General features: G+C 53.4%; 1 protein-coding gene across 1 annotated transcript in view; it reads right to left on the bottom strand.

The window, feature by feature from the left end:
- The window catches only part of Hcn4 (hyperpolarization activated cyclic nucleotide gated potassium channel 4), a 41,714-nt gene extending 25,253 nt beyond the window's left edge, over positions 1–16,461 (bottom strand). The window contains exon 1 of the mRNA XM_046428134.2: positions 14,968–16,461. Coding sequence (XP_046284090.1) covers positions 14,968–15,764 — 797 coding nt within the window. The 5' untranslated portion in view covers positions 15,765–16,461. The remainder of the gene's footprint in view (positions 1–14,967) is intronic.
- Positions 16,462–17,473: the final 1,012 nt, after the last annotated feature.

Raw genomic sequence — 17,473 nt, 5'->3', positions numbered from 1 at the left:
ATTCCCCTCCATTTGTGATCTAGCCTTTGGTTTTCCAGGACCAATGAAGATACCACCCAAAGTGATAATAAAGACCATGTAAATGGAGGAGGGCAGCAGTCAAATTCTGTTTGGCACTTACTGTTTGACAGGCACTAGTCTTAGCACTTTGGATATATTTAATCCTCATAAAACCCTATGAAGGAAATACTGTGATTATGCCCATTTTACAGATGAGGAGACTGAGGCATGCAAAGTTGAGAACTTTGTTACATGTGGTAGATCAAGAATTTGAATGCAAGCTGGGCATGATGGCTCATGCCTATAATTCCAGTGGCTCTGGAGACTGAGGCAGGAGGATCCCCAAGTTCAAAGACAGCCTCAGCAATTTAGTGATACCCTGTCTCCAAATAAAAAGGGGCTGGGGATGTGGCTCAGTGGTTAAATGCCCCTGGGTTCAATCCCTGGTACCAAAAAATAAATAAATAAAAAAGAATTCAGGGGCAGGGGTTGTGGCTCAGAGGTGGAGCGCTCGCCTAGCATGCGTGAGGCACTGGGTTCGATCTTCAGCACCACATAAAAAATATAAAATAAAATAAAGATATTGTGTTCACCTATAACTAAAAAAAATTTAAAAGGGAATTAAAACACAAATAAGCTGACTATAGAATCCCACTTTCTAACTATGTTACAGAAATATGAATCTGGCAAATGATATTTTATTACTCCCTGTCTCTGTGCCTCCACTTCCTCCTCCTCTCCCTCCCTAATCTCTCTCTTGTGTTCTCTTCCAGGTACCTTCATCTCAACTTTTTTACTCCCTAACCCCTCTGCTTCTCTCCTTAAGTGAACCTTAATTGCATCGTAAGGTCATCACTCTCCCAAATCCCTCATGCCTCAAGGTCAGGGGTGAGTCAGCATTGTCCCCTCTCCCTACTGCTGCCACTTCCTTCCTATGGTAGAAAGGTCTATAAGATCCTTTGGGCATCCTGTCATCTGCTGGCCATCCTTCCAGCATCCATCTGCTACCCTCAGGGACCACGGCAATACTGGCACCTGGTTTTCAACCTTCTGTTCCATGCCAAATCCTGCCATCACCCTGAGTGACTTCTATTCCCTATCATCGACGCAGACAACCCCCAGCTCTTGGGAGCTGAAAGCCCTGACTCTAACAACTCCATGCCAGGCATCCATCCCAGCTGCATACTCTGGACCACGTCACCACATCCCCTTGCTCCATCTCTGCAGTCTCAGGTGAGCCAACCCCTCCAGCCTCCTTCCTGCCCAGCTCTCATGCAGCTGGGCTTCATCTATCCTGCAGTGTCCTGGGAGCTCACAGTCTGCTGACTCCTCAGATCCTCCCCAAAAGAGCTGGCCTGTCTTCCTGTAATCTGCTCACCCCAGACATAATGGTCTAGTTCATGCACCTCTCTAATACACTAATCCTGATGCCCTGCCTTTCTGGAGCCCTCTTCAAACACCAGAACCCCGGGCCAGATTGTATGGGATTTTTGCAGAAAACCCCACAACCTCAGACCAGTTCTACTAAATATCCAAGTTCCTTTAGCTCCCTGTGCCTCAACATTCTCATGGAATGTCCAAATGCAATCGGGCACTTGCCTCTGTGGGTCCATCCCCCAGGAACCTCTAGCTAATTTCCCTACCCATTCTCCAGAGCAATTATTTCAGATGACTGCCTCTCACCTCAAAGCTCTGAGACTGACTGCCATGTTCCCCTTCACCATCAGTGGATGACACCACCTGGTACTCCACAGAGAAGAGGGAAGCCACCAGAATGTCCGCTTCTGCTTTCCACAACCAGACCTGATTGCGTATCCCTCATCCTCATCCTCTTCCTTTCCTTCCAGTCCCCAGGGAATCAGGATCTCTTCCACTTACCTGCTTTATACCATCCCCTTTTCCTCCCCAGGGACCTTATGGGAGATCCCCTCTCTTGTCCATGTCTTCAATTTCTCCCATCTATCCTTTTCCATTACCTTTGTTTTTAGGCTCTCTAAAGATGGCAACTGAGGCTGAGACTGTTTCCAGCCTGACCTGCATAGATCACTGGAGACAGAATACCCACACACACCCTCCTGCCCCCCACCACTGCCTCCTTCCTGCACAGCCTCCCCTCACTGACCCCAGGGTCCCTCCACTATAATAGATGAATTGTTTTCTTCCTCCCACCACTGCCTAGCCACCAGGGCTCTATTTTTAACCCACCTCAAAATCTCTGACTCAGAATCACAGGGCTCCCAGGTAGCTTCTCCCTGGGCTGCCAGAGGCTGCCTCAGACAGTTAGATTTAAAGCCAAGGGCACCAAGTGCTTGGTTCATGGGGGCTGGGGGTGGAGGCAGGTTTGGATTTTGACATACCTTTATTTTCTAATTTTTCTGTGATGATAGTTCTTTTGAGTAACAAGATTTGTTGTTGTTGTTTAAACTCCAAATGACCCTATTCCCCTAGCTCTTTGGCCCTTTTCTGACCTGGGCCGAGGTCCTAGCCTGTCATGATACATTTAGGGATAATCTTGGCCACTTTCCAGGGAGAAAGTGAGCTGTCTGAGGGTGATTGATCTTCTCTTCCATGTCTGCGACCCTTCTGTCACACAGTGTAGTGCCTCTGCACATATGAACACTCAGGGATCCTCCTAAGGGCCACACTAGTGGGCTTTAGTAGGTGTGGGGTGGAGCCTGACAGCCGCATTGCTAATAAGCTCCACAGTGATGACAAGACTGCTCCAGGGTTTGGCCACTTCTGTGCAGCCCTGGGCAAGTCACTTAACCTCTCCAAGCCCATTTTCTCATGTGCAAAATGAGACCATTAATGCCCATGTCCCAGGACTCTGGGAGAAGGAAACAAGATGGTATTTCTAACACACTCTATAGCATAAATACTTGATGTATTTAGCCATTATCATCATCATCATAGTTATTTTTGTGACCACTAAGATGCAGGGCTCGGACTGAGGGTTATGAGAATTCTGAGAGAGATGGACTGGCCCCACCTCAAGCAGCCCTGTCTTGGGGAAGGGCAGACCCACTCCACAGAGGGGTGAGGACTCAGGCCAGCTCCATGAGAAACAGGGTCCTAAGCTGAGGAATGAGATGAGGAGCTTGTCTGGCCATAGGCTGGGGACAACCAGAGGAGAAATTCAGCCAGGCTTTAGGATATGGATGCAGGAGCAGAGGGCAGCATGGCCTGCTGTTTACCAAAGCCTCAGAGATGGAGTGGGGCCCGGGGTGTCGATGGGTCAGGAAGGTCGGCACTGTGGCTCGAGGCCCATGCCACACATGGAAGGAGTCTCTGATGGGGACTAACTTGCTGTGTGACCTTGAACAAGTCTTGACTCTTAGATTCCCTACTGGTTCTAGAGAGAATGAATCTAGACAACCTCTAAAGACACACCAGATTCCATGAGTCCTCAGTGTAGAGGCTAGAGGCCAGCCGGGGCAGCTGAGTGGGTGGAAGCTGCTAAGGGAAGGAAGCACCTCAGAGAACTCAGATTCCCCCACCAGTCTGACATGGGTCTGAAGAGAAGATGGAGGGCATTCTGAACACCAGACTAAAAAGTCAGGACTCTTCTGGAGACCATGAAGAGCCCTGAAAGTTGTAGAAGAGAATTCCTTAAGGAAAAGATTGTAGCTGCACCATCCTGACAGCACAGCTGGCCAAAGGAACAGTTCAAGGTAACAATCCATCACTTCTCTGATGGACCGAGACCTCTGGAGTCCCTAAGTCTGTGCAGAAAGACCCACACTAGTGTATGTGTACATGTGCGAGAGAGAGCACACATTCTCAAACTGCACAGCAGGGGACATCTGCTCTGCTCTATAATGCTCCAGGCTGCCAAGATGCTGTGTTCCCTCAAGCTAATAGCCTAACTCTTCTGTGCTTCGCCCAGCTGACAAGACCATCTGGGGAAAACTGGGGAGAGGACAAGCAGTTGGAGAACTTTTCAGCTCAGCTTTCAAGATTCGAAGAAGACTCAAACACCACTCCCCCAGGAACCTCCTGTTCTACCACTCAGGCGAATGGAACAAAAATATTGTTGTGGAGTAGCACGTGAGCACAACCTCTGGGGTAATGAGGTAGGAGAGCTCACCTGCTCACGCTGGAAGGTGCCACCAGTGCACCAGTGTGAGGGAGGAAGCAGGCTTGCGTTGCAACATACGGCTTGGGGATGGATTTGGGGCAGAATGTCCTAAGTCCAGTCAGCACTGGTCACGGAAGGGCCGATGAGGAAGCTATGGGAGGGCTGCCCCATAAAGGGGAGCTAAATACTGCTATACATAACCCCCCTTCTTCTGAGATGGGGGAGGGCAGGCAGGTCAAGCAATAAAGATCCCCCCGGGGAGTGTATGGGCTCCAAAGACACGAAGCTGGGTGGGTCTCTGGGCCTTCTCTCCAGGAAAACACAGTCTAACAAAGAAGCTGAGCAAGGGCCATGTTCCCTGAGGTCCCACCCAGCCCCACATTTTTATGATTCTGATTCCTAACAACCTGTATGGAAGAAAGGGGAACAGCTCCCTGGAGAGGTGGGCCTATCACCAATGGGCTTGGATGCTGGGCCCAGAAGTCAGGATTTTACACCTGCTCTGGGGAGCCACTGAAGGGCGGAAGCACATGGAGCCATCAGAAAACTGCAGACTGTTAACACAGGAAGGGCCATAGGGATGCCCCAGTTCATGGGCTCCCAAAGTGACGGAAACAGAATCACCTGGGGTGCTTTCCAAAATTGTACCTGCCAAGCCTAATTTGGGGAGGCCCAGGCACCATGATTATATAAAGCCCCCAGGGAACTCTGCAGGAATCGCCAATTTAGGCTTTGAGATCTTGCTAAAACCCAGCCCCTCTTCAGTCCCGTTTTCAGCTGGGGAAAGCAAGGTACAGGAAAGTGAGGCCTCACCTAAGACCACATGATTGGCTTCTGATTCACAGGGCTGTCCTCTCGGCCCTATCCCCAGAAGCTGCCTCCCCAGAGCCTCTGGGGCAGGAGAGACAGCCTTGTCAGTTTCTTTCTTCTGCCAACCCATAGTGGACAGTTCTGCTGATGTGTCTCACAGGGATCCTCCAAGCACACTTTCCAGTATGACTTGGGGTCTCCATGGGTGCTCAACACTGAACTCTTCTGAGGTCTAAGCTTCAAGAGCCCCTAGGAATTGACCCCTAGGAGCGGGGAGGGCATAGTTGGGGCTCTTTGAAGAAGTGCAACATTTCAGCTTGTTTTCATTAGGTCTCTGCTCTGTCAGTCCTTGGATAGGATGTCCAGGGAATAAAGAAAGAATAACCATCACTCTACAGGGGCCATGATATAATTGGGCAGCTGGGTGTGTAACTACACGACCAAGGAGACCCCACCTGGTTCCTCAAGTTTAAGGGCTGGCAAAACCTCAGCAGTAAGATGCCCATAGGTAAAGGATCCCCCATCTGCTCCAGGACTATGGAGGCTGTGTAGCTCCAGGGTCATGCCTGGCTGGGCCTCAGCAGAATCCCCAGGAAGAGGAAGGAGAGATTCTCATCAGCTCTACTGGTCGGCAGCACTGTCCCTGCCCTGCCAGCTCAATTTGCACTAATGGGGTCAGGATTACGGGTTCAATACCTATTTGTCCAATTAGCTCTGCTCTCTTCTCAGCCTCAGACTGAACCCTGACCCTGGACATGGAGAGAGAAAAGGAGTTTGCTGAAGTCACCAGGCAGAACAGGATGAGGGTCAGAGGGGCAAACTCTAGAGTGGGAGGGGGTCATCACAAGCTAGGCCAGTTCAGGATGGGAGGCCCCAGGGCTCCAGGTGGACCAGCCTCTGGGCTGCAACAAGATGGCCTGTCTGCAGAGGCTTTTCTGCTGGACCTTCTAATGATATCTATGAGATCTGTGTGACTGAGGGTCCTTCCCGTCCCTGGGGAAGGGAACAGATGCCTCACATCCTCTAACAAACTGTAGGTGGGAAAAGCCTGTGGCTGGGGACTCCAGTGACTGGGATTCATGTTAATCATTGATAGGGGCTGATCTAGCCTTCAATGGGAACCACAGGGTAATTACTTCTGGGCTCCTGGCCACATGCTCAGTGATACTAAGGCAGCAGCAACACCTGCCTCCCAGGCCTAGTAGGGCAAGAGAAAGGAGTGTTCTCCAGGGCTGCACACCTGGGACTGCGGCCTGAGAGCTCCCCTAGGCTGCAAAGACCAAGGTGCTCAGGCAGCATGGCAGGGAGACCATGCCATGGACATAGAACCCTCGGGGTGAAGGACAGAACTTAAGGAGAGATGGTTCAGAGTAACTTGCCCTCAGTGTCTGCCAACATCCTCCCCAACTAAGTGGCCTCTTAGCTCAAGCTCTCAGACACCTGCTTTCCAGAAAGTGTGTAGAATGATTCTCTCTCCTTCAGATCCAGCCCAAATCCACCTCCTCCAGGAAGCCTCCCCTAACTATCAATTCACACAGGTCTATCACTTGTCTATACTCCCCTAGACTAGACCTGGGTACCTCAAGAGGAGATGAAACCCTATCCTCCCCTTTGTTGTGAGTCCCCCTTCCCCATCACAGACACAGTGTTAGAATGGACTATATGGTCTCCTGGGGCATGACCCCCTTTGCTTGCCCCTCTCCAAGCCCAGAAAACAATGCTTAAGTCAGTCCCATTACATATTAATTTCTGAAAGCCTCGTTCACACAGACATAACACTTCCACCCACATGGGTAAATGCTTAGACAGACACAAAATCATCAGCAGCCAATTATCAGGCCCCCGCAGCTGCCGTGATCAGACCTGGAGGCCCTGCTGCTTGCTCTGTAATTTGTGGTAGCCCAGAGCTGGGGGTGCAGCCGGGCGAAGGGAGTTCCTCTATTGAGCTGGTACGCCTCGTGTCCCCAGCCCTGAGCACTGCTCTGCAGGCGCCTTGAGTTTGCTGCCTGGCTGGGAATACCAGACACCAGACCCAACAATGAGAAAGCAGAGTGGGGCAGGCAGTGGTCACGTGTGGGATTTGGTGGTTCCAGCATGGGCATCAGCAGGGGCACTGTTGTTTATTTATAATTTGTACTTTACCTCCCAGAGAGAAGCAGAGGTAGCTGGCTCACATACCATGGGGTATGGAAGCTCAGGGAATGCAGGGAGGGCTTCCTGAAGGGGTGGGCCCTGGGTAGGACAGGGGCAGTAAGCCCACCTGCCCCAGACCCTGGAGCCTCAGGGAGGGCCCTGAGATTGGTCCAAAGGATTTGTTCAAGGACTTCAGTCCCTGACCCTGGACCAGGACCTTATCTTGGTCACAGACTGAGCCCTGACCTTAGTCATGACTGACCATGATCCTGGTCATTAACTGAGTCTTGACCCTAGTCACAGACTAAGCCTGACCCTGGTCACAGCCTCAGATTGAGTCCCGATCTTGGTTACACACTGAACCCCATCTTCATTAGAGACTGAGCTTTGACCACGGTCTGGTCACATGCTGAGTCCTAATCCACTGACCAATTATCCTCATTTCTCTGAAGGATATAATGAATAGACAAAGTGACCATCTATTTCTCTGGTGGACAGAACACAGATACTACTGGCTACTTGTCCCCCTCCCCTCTGAGCCCCGATCATTCTCATCCAGGAATAGGAGCATTGGTGGTACCCAGATACACTTCAAAAACCAAAATGGGCTCCACAGAAGTTAGGACCTGCCAAGGAAGGAGCAGGTTGGTAGTCATCCTGGCTTACAACCCCAGGAGTGGCAGCCATCGGACTAGGGTTTCAAGCAGCATGGCTCAGCCCCCAGACTCCACATCTTCAGATATGGAAAGATTCCCTTATCATGTGATGATGATATTATTATTATTATTATTATTATTATTATTATTATTATTATTACAGTGCTAGGACTGAACCCAGGGCTTCCATGTGCTAAGCATGTGCTCTATCATTGAGCAACATACATACCCAGCCCAAATCTAAATTATGATGGGACCCTGAAAATACTATTAGTCCAGAAAAATAGGTGTGAGGCCGGGATGATAAGAAGCTTCAAGTGACAAAACCAATCAGGAAAAGCCTTCTCTGAAAACCCTCCAAGTGGGAAGCCAGGAAGGAACCTAAGCTTTAAGATCTTTGTAGACACATGATGTAACCAACTGGTTCTGATTTTGTTTTTGACTAGACTTCCTCTGTGACCTTGGACCAGTCACTATCCCTCTCTGTTTCTCTGCCCACTCTCTATACAAGAAGGTCTCTAGGCCAGGGCTTGCTACAGCCTCTCCAGATCTGGGATTCTGAGACCTGATCAATTTCCTATGCCTACCGTCCACCACCACCCCCTTGCTGAGCCCCACCTCAATGTTTTAATTCTCAGGAGAATATTCTCTTGATCTAGTCATGTAATTACACTTTTTTTTTTAAAAAAAAAGTAACAAAATTAAAAGAGGAGGAGAGAGTGAGAAGAAGAGGGAGGAAGGGAGAAAAGGAAAGACAAATATGAGTTCAGAGTCTGAGAGACCAGGGTCAAATTCCAGTTCTGGTACTTCACAGTGATATAATTTAAGGCAATCTCTCCTCCATCCCCGTCAGAGCCTTATCTATAAATTGAGGACAATAAAACTACTTGGGGGGCCACTGTGAAGAGTGATAAGCAAGAGATGTGAAGCTGCCAGCCTATGGCAGGTGCCTTGTGGTTAGTGGCTACGGTCTGTGAACCTCAAGTGGTGGACTACACATTCAGAAACCTGCAGGGTTCAGGTGACTAGGTGACACAGCTGGGATTAAGACAAACAGATACATTAGGGACAACTGGGATCTGTGGGCAAACTGGACAGCAAAAGCCAGTTTAAAGAGAGCAGCCTCTATTCTCCCCGAGCTGCTAGCTGTGGTGTGGGAATGTGAGGCCAGAGCCATCAAGAGTTTCTAGTTTTTTCAAAAGAAGCCCCCAAACCATATTTTTATATTACCTCTTTTTCCCTTTTAAATATATATTTTTAGTTGTTGATGGACATTTATTTATTTATTTATTTATTTATTTATATACAGTGCTGAGGATGGAACCCAGTGCCTCATATATGCTAGGCAAGCGCTCTACCACTGAGCTACAACCCCAGCCCCTACATCTTTCCCTTTTAAAACGCTGGCTCAGATTTGTTAATGCGTTATGCTGGCCAAACACAGCACCTCTGGGTTTGGGGTATTTGGCCCACAGGACGCTGTCTGGCAAGCTCTGATCTCGGTACTTCTCTGGGTCTTACCTTGAGCACCGTCAGTGATGGAGCTCACCTCCCACCTCAGTTCTGAGTGGTGCTGATAGTAGAGAGTGTTTCCAAGTGGTTTCCTGGCCCTTGGGACCACAGATTTCCAGGGCCATAGCAATGCTTTCTCAGTAAAGATGCCTGGCTGGCAGAAAACATCCTCTTTGAAGCCAAGACAATGCCCCTGCCCTTCCATGGCCCTCTCTGGCTGGAAAGTATGGATTCTTCAGCATCCCCTGGGCTAGAGCAGGACTGCCTGGCTGGCCTCAGTGGCCCTTCTATTAATTAGAAACTGGCAGTAGCAGCTTTGTAAGAGCCCTTGAGCCAAGCTGGAGCTGCTGCCTCTTTAGTTATATGACAAGCCCCTAGAGGGATTGGGCCAGGACCTTCAGATCTGGGTGAATTCCCTCACGGTTGCCAGTCTTGTGGCTGGCACAAGGGCCACTTAGGCTGCTATGACACTTGTCAGCCCCATCATCTGAATGGAGACTGGTGCCTTCCAGGTAGGAGGGGGCAGGGAGAAGTGACAGGCAAGCCCAGCCCACAGGAGAGGCTGCTGGGCAGACTCTGGGACAGAAGAAGAACACATAAGATTGGGGCCAAGCCCCTGCTCAAAGTGCTAAGGCAGCTGCTGTTCCCAAATGCCTCTGTCTTCCTCCCAACTGGCCACTGTCAGAGCCACCTCACACCTGCTCCCCTGCCCTGTCACCTCGGGACTCTCTTACAGACAACATATGTTCCTTTCTGGGAATCTCACTGCAGCACAGCAGTCACCGTATGACCGGTCCCTTCTCCCCCAACCAGGACAAGCCCTCTGGTCCACTGGATGGAACAGAAGCTGAGAAAGTGGTGACATGAGATAAATTAACAACCGTCCTGAAGCCACATGGCTTTCCCTGCTCACCCCTACTCCAGAAACCAGCATCCAGGGCCAGCAGGGTTCACACAGCAGTGCAGGATGGGAAGAGAAGCAGACTGAATCTCACATCCCCAAGTTTGCTAGCAGACCTCTGCGGCTTGGCTGCACCCAGGTCACAGCACTTACCCACCACTCTGAGCTTGGTGCTGGAGGCCCAGGGCTCTGAAACCAAAGGGAGAAGACATAGGATCTGCCCTCAGGGGACTCAGGCCAAGTACAGAAAAAGCACAGGAGGTTTAAACTCAGTACTTTAAGCCTGGTGCTGGGACAGTGGCGGCAGCAGCACCACTTAGGAGCTTATCAGTGGGAGCTTATCAGGCGTGCAGAGTCTCAGATCCCAACCCTGACCTACTGAAATCAGAGTCTGTATTTCAACAAAATCCTCGGGTGAGTTGGAGGACGCTACAGTGAGAAGCAGCATCATAACAAACAAAGCTTCAACCAAATGCAATGAGGTGGCCAGTGAGGGACAGAAGATGGTGGCCAGAGTGACCCAAGCAGTGTTGTCAGGAAGGTGTGGCTCACAATAGGACTGCCTTAAAGCCTGGGAGAAGAGGGGAGATGGACAGGCAGACAAACCAATACTGTAGGGAGCTCCCTATGCAAGGTAGGCTACCTGACAGGCTAAAGATCTGCGGCCATAGCACTGAGGTACTAAGGGACAAGGCCAGGCAGGGGAGAAGACAGCCCTTAGCCCCACATGCTACCGCCAAACCAGAGTACTGGAGCCTGGCCACAGAGACAACCAGGCCTCTCTACCCAGCTTGTCTGAGGGTCGTGGCTCTCGGTTTCAGCAATTCCTGAGCTTCACCAGCCCCAGTCTTGTGAGGTGGCCGTGCTTCACAGCTAGAGAACCAGCTGCCCACTGTACCACCACAGCTCTGCTCAGGACCAGGAGAAGAGGGCAGCTCACTATGACTTCTTACCTCCAGGTGGTACCCACCGTTGACATAGGGAAAGGCAACAGAACTTGCCATTTTCTATGTGTGAAAACTGAGGCTCAAAGAAGGCTCCTAACTCAAGCAGGGCCTCCTGGCAGACAGGGCTGAGAGGTGATGTGAGATAAGCAGTGACAATAAGTGTATTTCAGGACCGGCACCAGGAAGTCAGGACAATACCTAGGACCTGCTAGGCCATTGTACCAGTGTCCATGATTTCAGAGCCCAGCTGTTTTTGCCCCAAGGTAAAGATATTTTAGGCCCTTCCTTCCTCTCCCTTCCCTTGCTCACAGCTTTAGGAGGCTCAGGCCAAGAGACAGTAGAGGCAGGGGAATGAGAAAAGCCAAGCTTCCGCCTACCCCCATTCTCAAGGCTGAGCTAGATTTGAGGGCACAGCAGAAGTCCCAGAACTGACATCTTGCCTAGGGACTTCCCTGCTGGCCTCCACATTCACCCTCACAGCCCCCAAGACACCCACTTAGACAGAAATTAGGTACATACATCCAGGCCAACCCTGGAGCCCAACGCTTAAAGGCTCACTAGCCTCTGGGAACAAAACCAGCTACACCTTCCCTTGCTGTCCCCACTCCCTTTCTCCCCTCCCACCTTCTTGGAAAAACAGAATTATCTAGACACTACACTTTATTTGTTTCAAGTTCCCACCGCCAAGCCTTGACTTCTAGGACATGGCACCTGAGGAAGGAAGGATCCATTTGGGACCAAGGAGCCACGCCAGCCTTAGGCAGAAGCCTGGGGAGCAATGTTCTCAGGGATTGTCATGTGCTGGCCTCTTCCTTTAACCATAAATATAAGTTTCAGAAGGCAAATGGGGAACAGAAGGGGAGGGGAGGGCAAAGCCCTTGTAGACTGGAGGAGCCATGTGGGTAGGTAGGACACAGTGTTGGGGGTGACAAGAAGCAGAGGTAGTCAAGAAAAGCTTACTATTAGTCACAGCCCAGGTTATGGTGGTCCCTCATAGCAAGTCCACTCCAGCCCTGGAAAAGGCATCCAGTCTTCCTCCCCCAGGACAGATGCCAGAAGCAGCCCATCACAGCCAGCTTTGAACTCTAAACCACAAACTCAATCTATCATGGTCTGCTGGCAATTCTTTATTAAACCAATTCTGCTGGATCAATGCTTTCTGCCCGTCAAAATGATGAATAAATCCTCAACTGGCCTGGGCAATGCTTGTAGAAACTCTGGTGAAACTGGAGGAGAGCAATGATGATTGGTTCCATACAGGGGCCCAACGCTGGTGGCTGAAACTCTAGGAACCAATGCTTGGGTGCTGACTAAGGTGGGAGTAGATTAGTCTGGGTTGTGTGATGAGTTCTCTAAGCTTAGGCAACTTAGCCAGGCCCTTGCCTCTTTGACCTGAAGATGAGGCTAGTTATTTTGGCCTAGAGTCAGGAGAGGTATGACCACCACCCCTTTAGACACGCATACACAGAGAGGATCTTTCTTGGATTTCTTTTTCCCACCAGGCCCACCATTGCATAGCTACAAGGCTGCACATAGGGATGCACACTTCTCACCACCAGTCCCTGATGCTTGTTGCACCAACCCAAATTCAAAGTCCAGTTAGACCTTTTTTCCCACTATCCATTTATCAGTCCTGTTGCATCCAATCTCTCCCTGTGTCACCCACCCTCCTCCCAACTCCATGTCCCAGGCAGCCTGCAGTTAAGTGGAAGGTTCCACAGCAGGGGGACTGCAGACTGATGCACCAGGAAGGGCAGAGGTAAGAACAGGAAAGTGGGAAGTTCCTTTGGATGAAATCTACCCCAGTCCTAGCACTTCCCCACCCCAATAAGCGAGGCCAGCAGGGCAAGACCCAGGGCCCAGAAGGTCCCGAATTAGTGCTTTTTGTTGATGGAGGCTAAGCATGCCTGGGGTTGGCAATGAGCTTGGTGACAAGAACTCTAAAAGGAAACTTTCCTACCACAAAGGCAGGCAGGGGTTGAGCACAGGAGGGAAGGGCCCCTCAACAATCTGAAGTGGATGATACAGGAATGGTCTGTTGCCACTACTGAGGTATTCAGAGGAGAAGCTTAGAACACCCAGAGAGATGAAGGAGACATGGTTCCTGCCCACTCCTCCCTGGCTTAGCTTGGGATCTTCAAGTCCCAGTCCTGGCCAGGAGGACTTCATTCTTTAGGAACCATGCACTGGAAATCCAGACACAGCTTCTGAGGGGAGGGTCAAGCATTTGCTCACAAATCTGATGACTATAGCTTTGCTCAGTCTGCCCCTTGGCTTCTTTGCCCTCTGGGAAGCCTGAATATTAGGGTTAGAAAGAGCAGTCCCTGGGGGGTGGTGGGGGGGAGAGAGAGAAAGAGAGAGAGCTGGGCACAGCAGCACACACCTGTAATCCCAGCAGCGGGGAGGCTGAGACAGGATATTTGCCAGTTCAAAGCCAGCCTCTGCAACGGCAAGGGCAAGGTACAAAGCAACTCAGACCCTGTCTCTAAATAAAATACGAAATAGGGCTGGGGATATAGCTCAGTGGTTGAGTGCCCCTGAGTTTAATCCCCGGTAACCAACCCTTCCCCTGGGAAAAAAAAAAAAAAAAGAAAAAGAAAAGAAAGAGCAGTCCCTCAAAAAAAAAAAAAAAGAGTGAGAGAGGGGCCTCTATTCACCACCTATTTTAAGCCATCCGGTGTTGTCTGACTGGTCATTCCCAACCAGAGAAATCTCTCTCATTGGATGGAAAATGGCTTTGCTCTCATTACAAATCCAGTTTCCCTGGAGTTTGCAAAGAGGGCTCTAGGTTGGCAAAATGCTCATTTTTATAGGCAAGCAAGAAGGCTAGTTAGGTGAGAGAGACAAATAGGGGGGAGGGTCCAGAGAGAGGGAGAATGAGAGAAACCCAGCTAAAAAGAATGACTGTTTCCCAGACTGTCATCTCAACCTGGTGTGTCAGGAAAGCCCAGAGGGGCAATGGAAGACCTCATCCTTGGCTTGGGTAAGGCCATCCCTGATGCCAACCCCAGAGGCAACAACAATCCCTCTTACATACATATGTCCCACAGGCCCCAGCTGGCATCGGCTGTTCAGTGGCATCTGATTCAGGTGATGTAGGAGGGGGCAGGGTCACAGGACAGCTGACTGGCAGTCACACCTTTTGCCTGCAGACCCACAACTGACATGAGAGATCTAGCAGTTACTAAAGCTTGGGCCACTCTGGTGGAGATGAGGCACTGGACCAGATTGGGGTCACAGGACAGCTGCACATCAGTCAGGACACCAGGCATCTTCACTGACCACTATAAGCAAGGTCATTCTGCACTACCAGGCTGGAAGCCAGATGCCCAGGGTGCCTGCTCTGGGTCCAACATTCAGCAAGGAGCATTGAACCTAGGGTTGAGAAAACGTAGGTGGCTTTCATCCTGGGCCTGAAACCCCAGTGACCTCAGTCATACAGGGGCCTGGCTGCAGTTTCCCAGGGTGCCAGGAGGATATTGATGTCTGCAGTCAGCACCCAAGGAATTGGCCCAGCTACTAAGAAGTCTGTCTCCCTTTACAGCCGTGCTCTGCAGGCTAAATGACCTGGAGCGCCTCTAGGATGGCCACCTTGACTCTGCAGCCTTGAGGGGGGAGGTGGAATGTGTGGCTTAAGATGGCAGAGCCCTATCCTGGCTGCAGGCAAGGCTGGGCCAGGCTCAGAACACCTTTTCAGCCTTCTCCAATGCCAGCCAGAAGAGACAAGACAGGAGCCCAAGAAAAGAAAAGTTCCCAGCGAGGTTCAGAAGGAGATCTGGGGGTGTCTGGGAGCGTAGAGGCGCCTGGCTTTTTTTGGAGCTCCCAGCGCAAGGAGGGAAAGTTAACTCCGGCCGGGAGACAACGGGTGGGAGAGGAAGCATGCCTGAGATCGCTCAAAGCACCCACAGGATACCCACCCGGGCATCTTACCTGAAGTCGCTGTAGGGGTGGATAATCCAAAACCCGGCTGACTTAACCCTCTCCTGCTCGCGCTCCACGGCTTTCTGGCTGCCGAACATCCTCAGCGAGAATTTGTTGACCCCGGGTTGAAGCATGGCCCCGAACTGGCGCTGCATGAAGCCGGCCTGGCCCAGGCGCACCTCCGCCTCAGGGAGGATCTGGTCGCTCGCGGCCGCGCCTCCCTCCACTTTGATAGCAGTGTCCGTGGAGGGCTGCTCGCCGGAGGTGGAGGCCGGCTGAGGCGGCTGCTGGGGCGGCGGTGGCGAGGCTGCGGGCTGCGCCGCGGCACCGGGGCGCTCGGGCTCGGCCGCCAGGCCTGGGGGCGTCCTGTCCTCGCCGGGGGACGCGTCGCCCTCCGCGATGAGCCGCCGCTCCTCCGCGGAGTCATGCAGGTGCCCATGACTGCTGCCGCTCCCTACTCCACCGCTGCCGCCGCCCCGGCTGCCCAGCGAGGCCAGGCTCCCGCGGAAGCGCCTGCAGTCTCCGTTCGTACTGGACTTGCCCGCGCTGCGGGCCGGCCCCTCGTTGTCCGCCGCCCCGAGGGCCGCACCCCGAGACTCCGTGCTGCCCGCAGCTGCCGAGGGCGAGGGCGAGGGCGAGGGCGAGGGCAGGGGACGCAGTCGGATGCTCCTGCGGCTGGGATCTTGGCGGCCCCCGGCACCCTCCTCCTCTGCGTCCTCTTCCTCGTCCATGATCCACGCCTTGGCCCCCACCTGCTGCGGGAGGCTGTAGAGCCGCTTACGCATGGACGGCGGCAGCTTGTCCATGGTGCCGGGAGCCGGGACCCAGCCGGGGATAGGGGTGCGGGTGCGGAGCTGGGGGCTGGCTCCAGGTCCGCCCGCCTGTCAGTCCGCCTGTGGGGACGCGTCCTTCGCCGCCAGCGCGGGGCTGCCTCAGGAACCCATACTCGGGAAGGCTGCGCGCCACGGGGTGGCTCCCAGTCCGGCTCCGGGTCCCCCGGCTCGCCGCGCTGCGCCTCCTCCCAGGCCGGGCTGGGCGCGGGGACCCCGCGCTCCCTCCCTATTCCTCCCTCCCGCGTTCAGGGGCGCGGCGCGCGGCCCGGCTCCAGGCGCCCCGCCCCCGCGGGGAACAATGGGCGCGGGCAGAAGCGGTGCTGCGGTCGCGGTGCTCCAGGGACCTCTCCAGAGCGCAGAGCGCGCTGCTCTTGCGCCTCCCCGGCAAGCGTCCCGCGGGCTAGCGGGCTGTTAGTCTGTCTCGCCGCCGGGGCTCTGTGGCAGGTGCCTCGCCAGCTAGCCTCGCCTCCTTGACTGAGCTGGGCCGGCCGGTCCCGGGGCTCCCGCCGCAGCCGAGCGGAGCCCAGGGGCCCGCCGGGCTTACATCAGCGGCCGCCTCCCCCGGAGCGCCCTCCGGCAGCTCTTGGGCTCCCGCGCCCCGGAATATTCATGAAGCCGCCGCAGCTCGCGGGTTGCCATAGGAGCGGCTCCCGCAGCCGGGCCTGCCTACCTGGGCTTCTTAAAGGGGCAGCGGCGCACGGGCTGGGGGGTCGGGAGGGGGGGCAGGGGCGGGCTCCGCCGTGGGCGCGGGGTGGACCCTTTATGGGCCTTAGGGACCGGGTTAGAAGGCGTCTTTACTCCCGCTCCCTCAAATATCTCTCCTTGACCAAGGGCTGGGACCGCCCCCCGCCAAGTGTAGGGCTTTGGCTTATGTTGCAAAATCCCCACCTCAAGATTGGGGGCGGGGGCGGGGTTTTCCGGTCTCCTTCGAGCTCTGGGCTCTCCTTTCCCTGTCCGTTTTGCTTCTTGCCTGGGTCTCCGACCCTCCCCCGGGGAGGCGTGTCGGTTGTATGGATGCGGAGCTCCTGCCTTCCCGCAACCAGCCTGGAGAGGGGGTTTCCGGGAAACGCGCTGCGTCGGGGCGGCTCCCAGGGTTTTCCAGTGACACTAGCGGGGGGCGAACCCCGCGCTGGTCTTTCCCATGCGAAGCCTCCCGGCGGCCCAGCTAGAAGGGCGTAGGGGAAATTCGCAAGGCACTCACAGGGCGCGCGGGTGGGACCCAGCCCTTCGAGGTAAGACTTCGAGGAAATGCGTCCGCAGCAGCCACCAACTCGGGATCCAAAGGCCGGATCCCCCACCCCCCGCACGCGCCTCTCCCCGGGAGGATCTGATGGGGTTTTGCGAGATGAGCGGGCTGCAACCCGCAGCTTGTGTGAGGGCTCCTGTGGTGAGCTGGCACTAGGGGACTGGCTTTGGATCACCTTCTCGCTATGTTCCCATTCCATCCAGACATCACCTATGTGATCCAGCCTAGGGGAGTTCCAACTCCATCCAGACCCCCTATAAGCAGCTGCACAGCCCCCACTCCGTATGCTACCCCCTCTTCAGGCCAGCTGAAGAATCCTGCTGGGTGTCCTCCCTCCCGGTGTTACATGCTGCAGGCTTAAGGACAAATCCCACTAGCTCAGCTTAATGTATAAGCTCTACTCTCCAACACCCTGAGACAGTCTGAGACACAGATT

Source organism: Marmota monax, unplaced genomic scaffold, assembly GCF_021218885.2.
Source record: "Marmota monax isolate L192 unplaced genomic scaffold, Marmota_monax_Labrador192_F-V1.1 WCK01_AAM20220418_F8-fsc00111, whole genome shotgun sequence".
In the NCBI taxonomy this organism is placed as follows: Eukaryota; Metazoa; Chordata; class Mammalia; order Rodentia; family Sciuridae; genus Marmota; species Marmota monax.
This window is presented reverse-complemented; position numbering and strand designations above follow the sequence as displayed.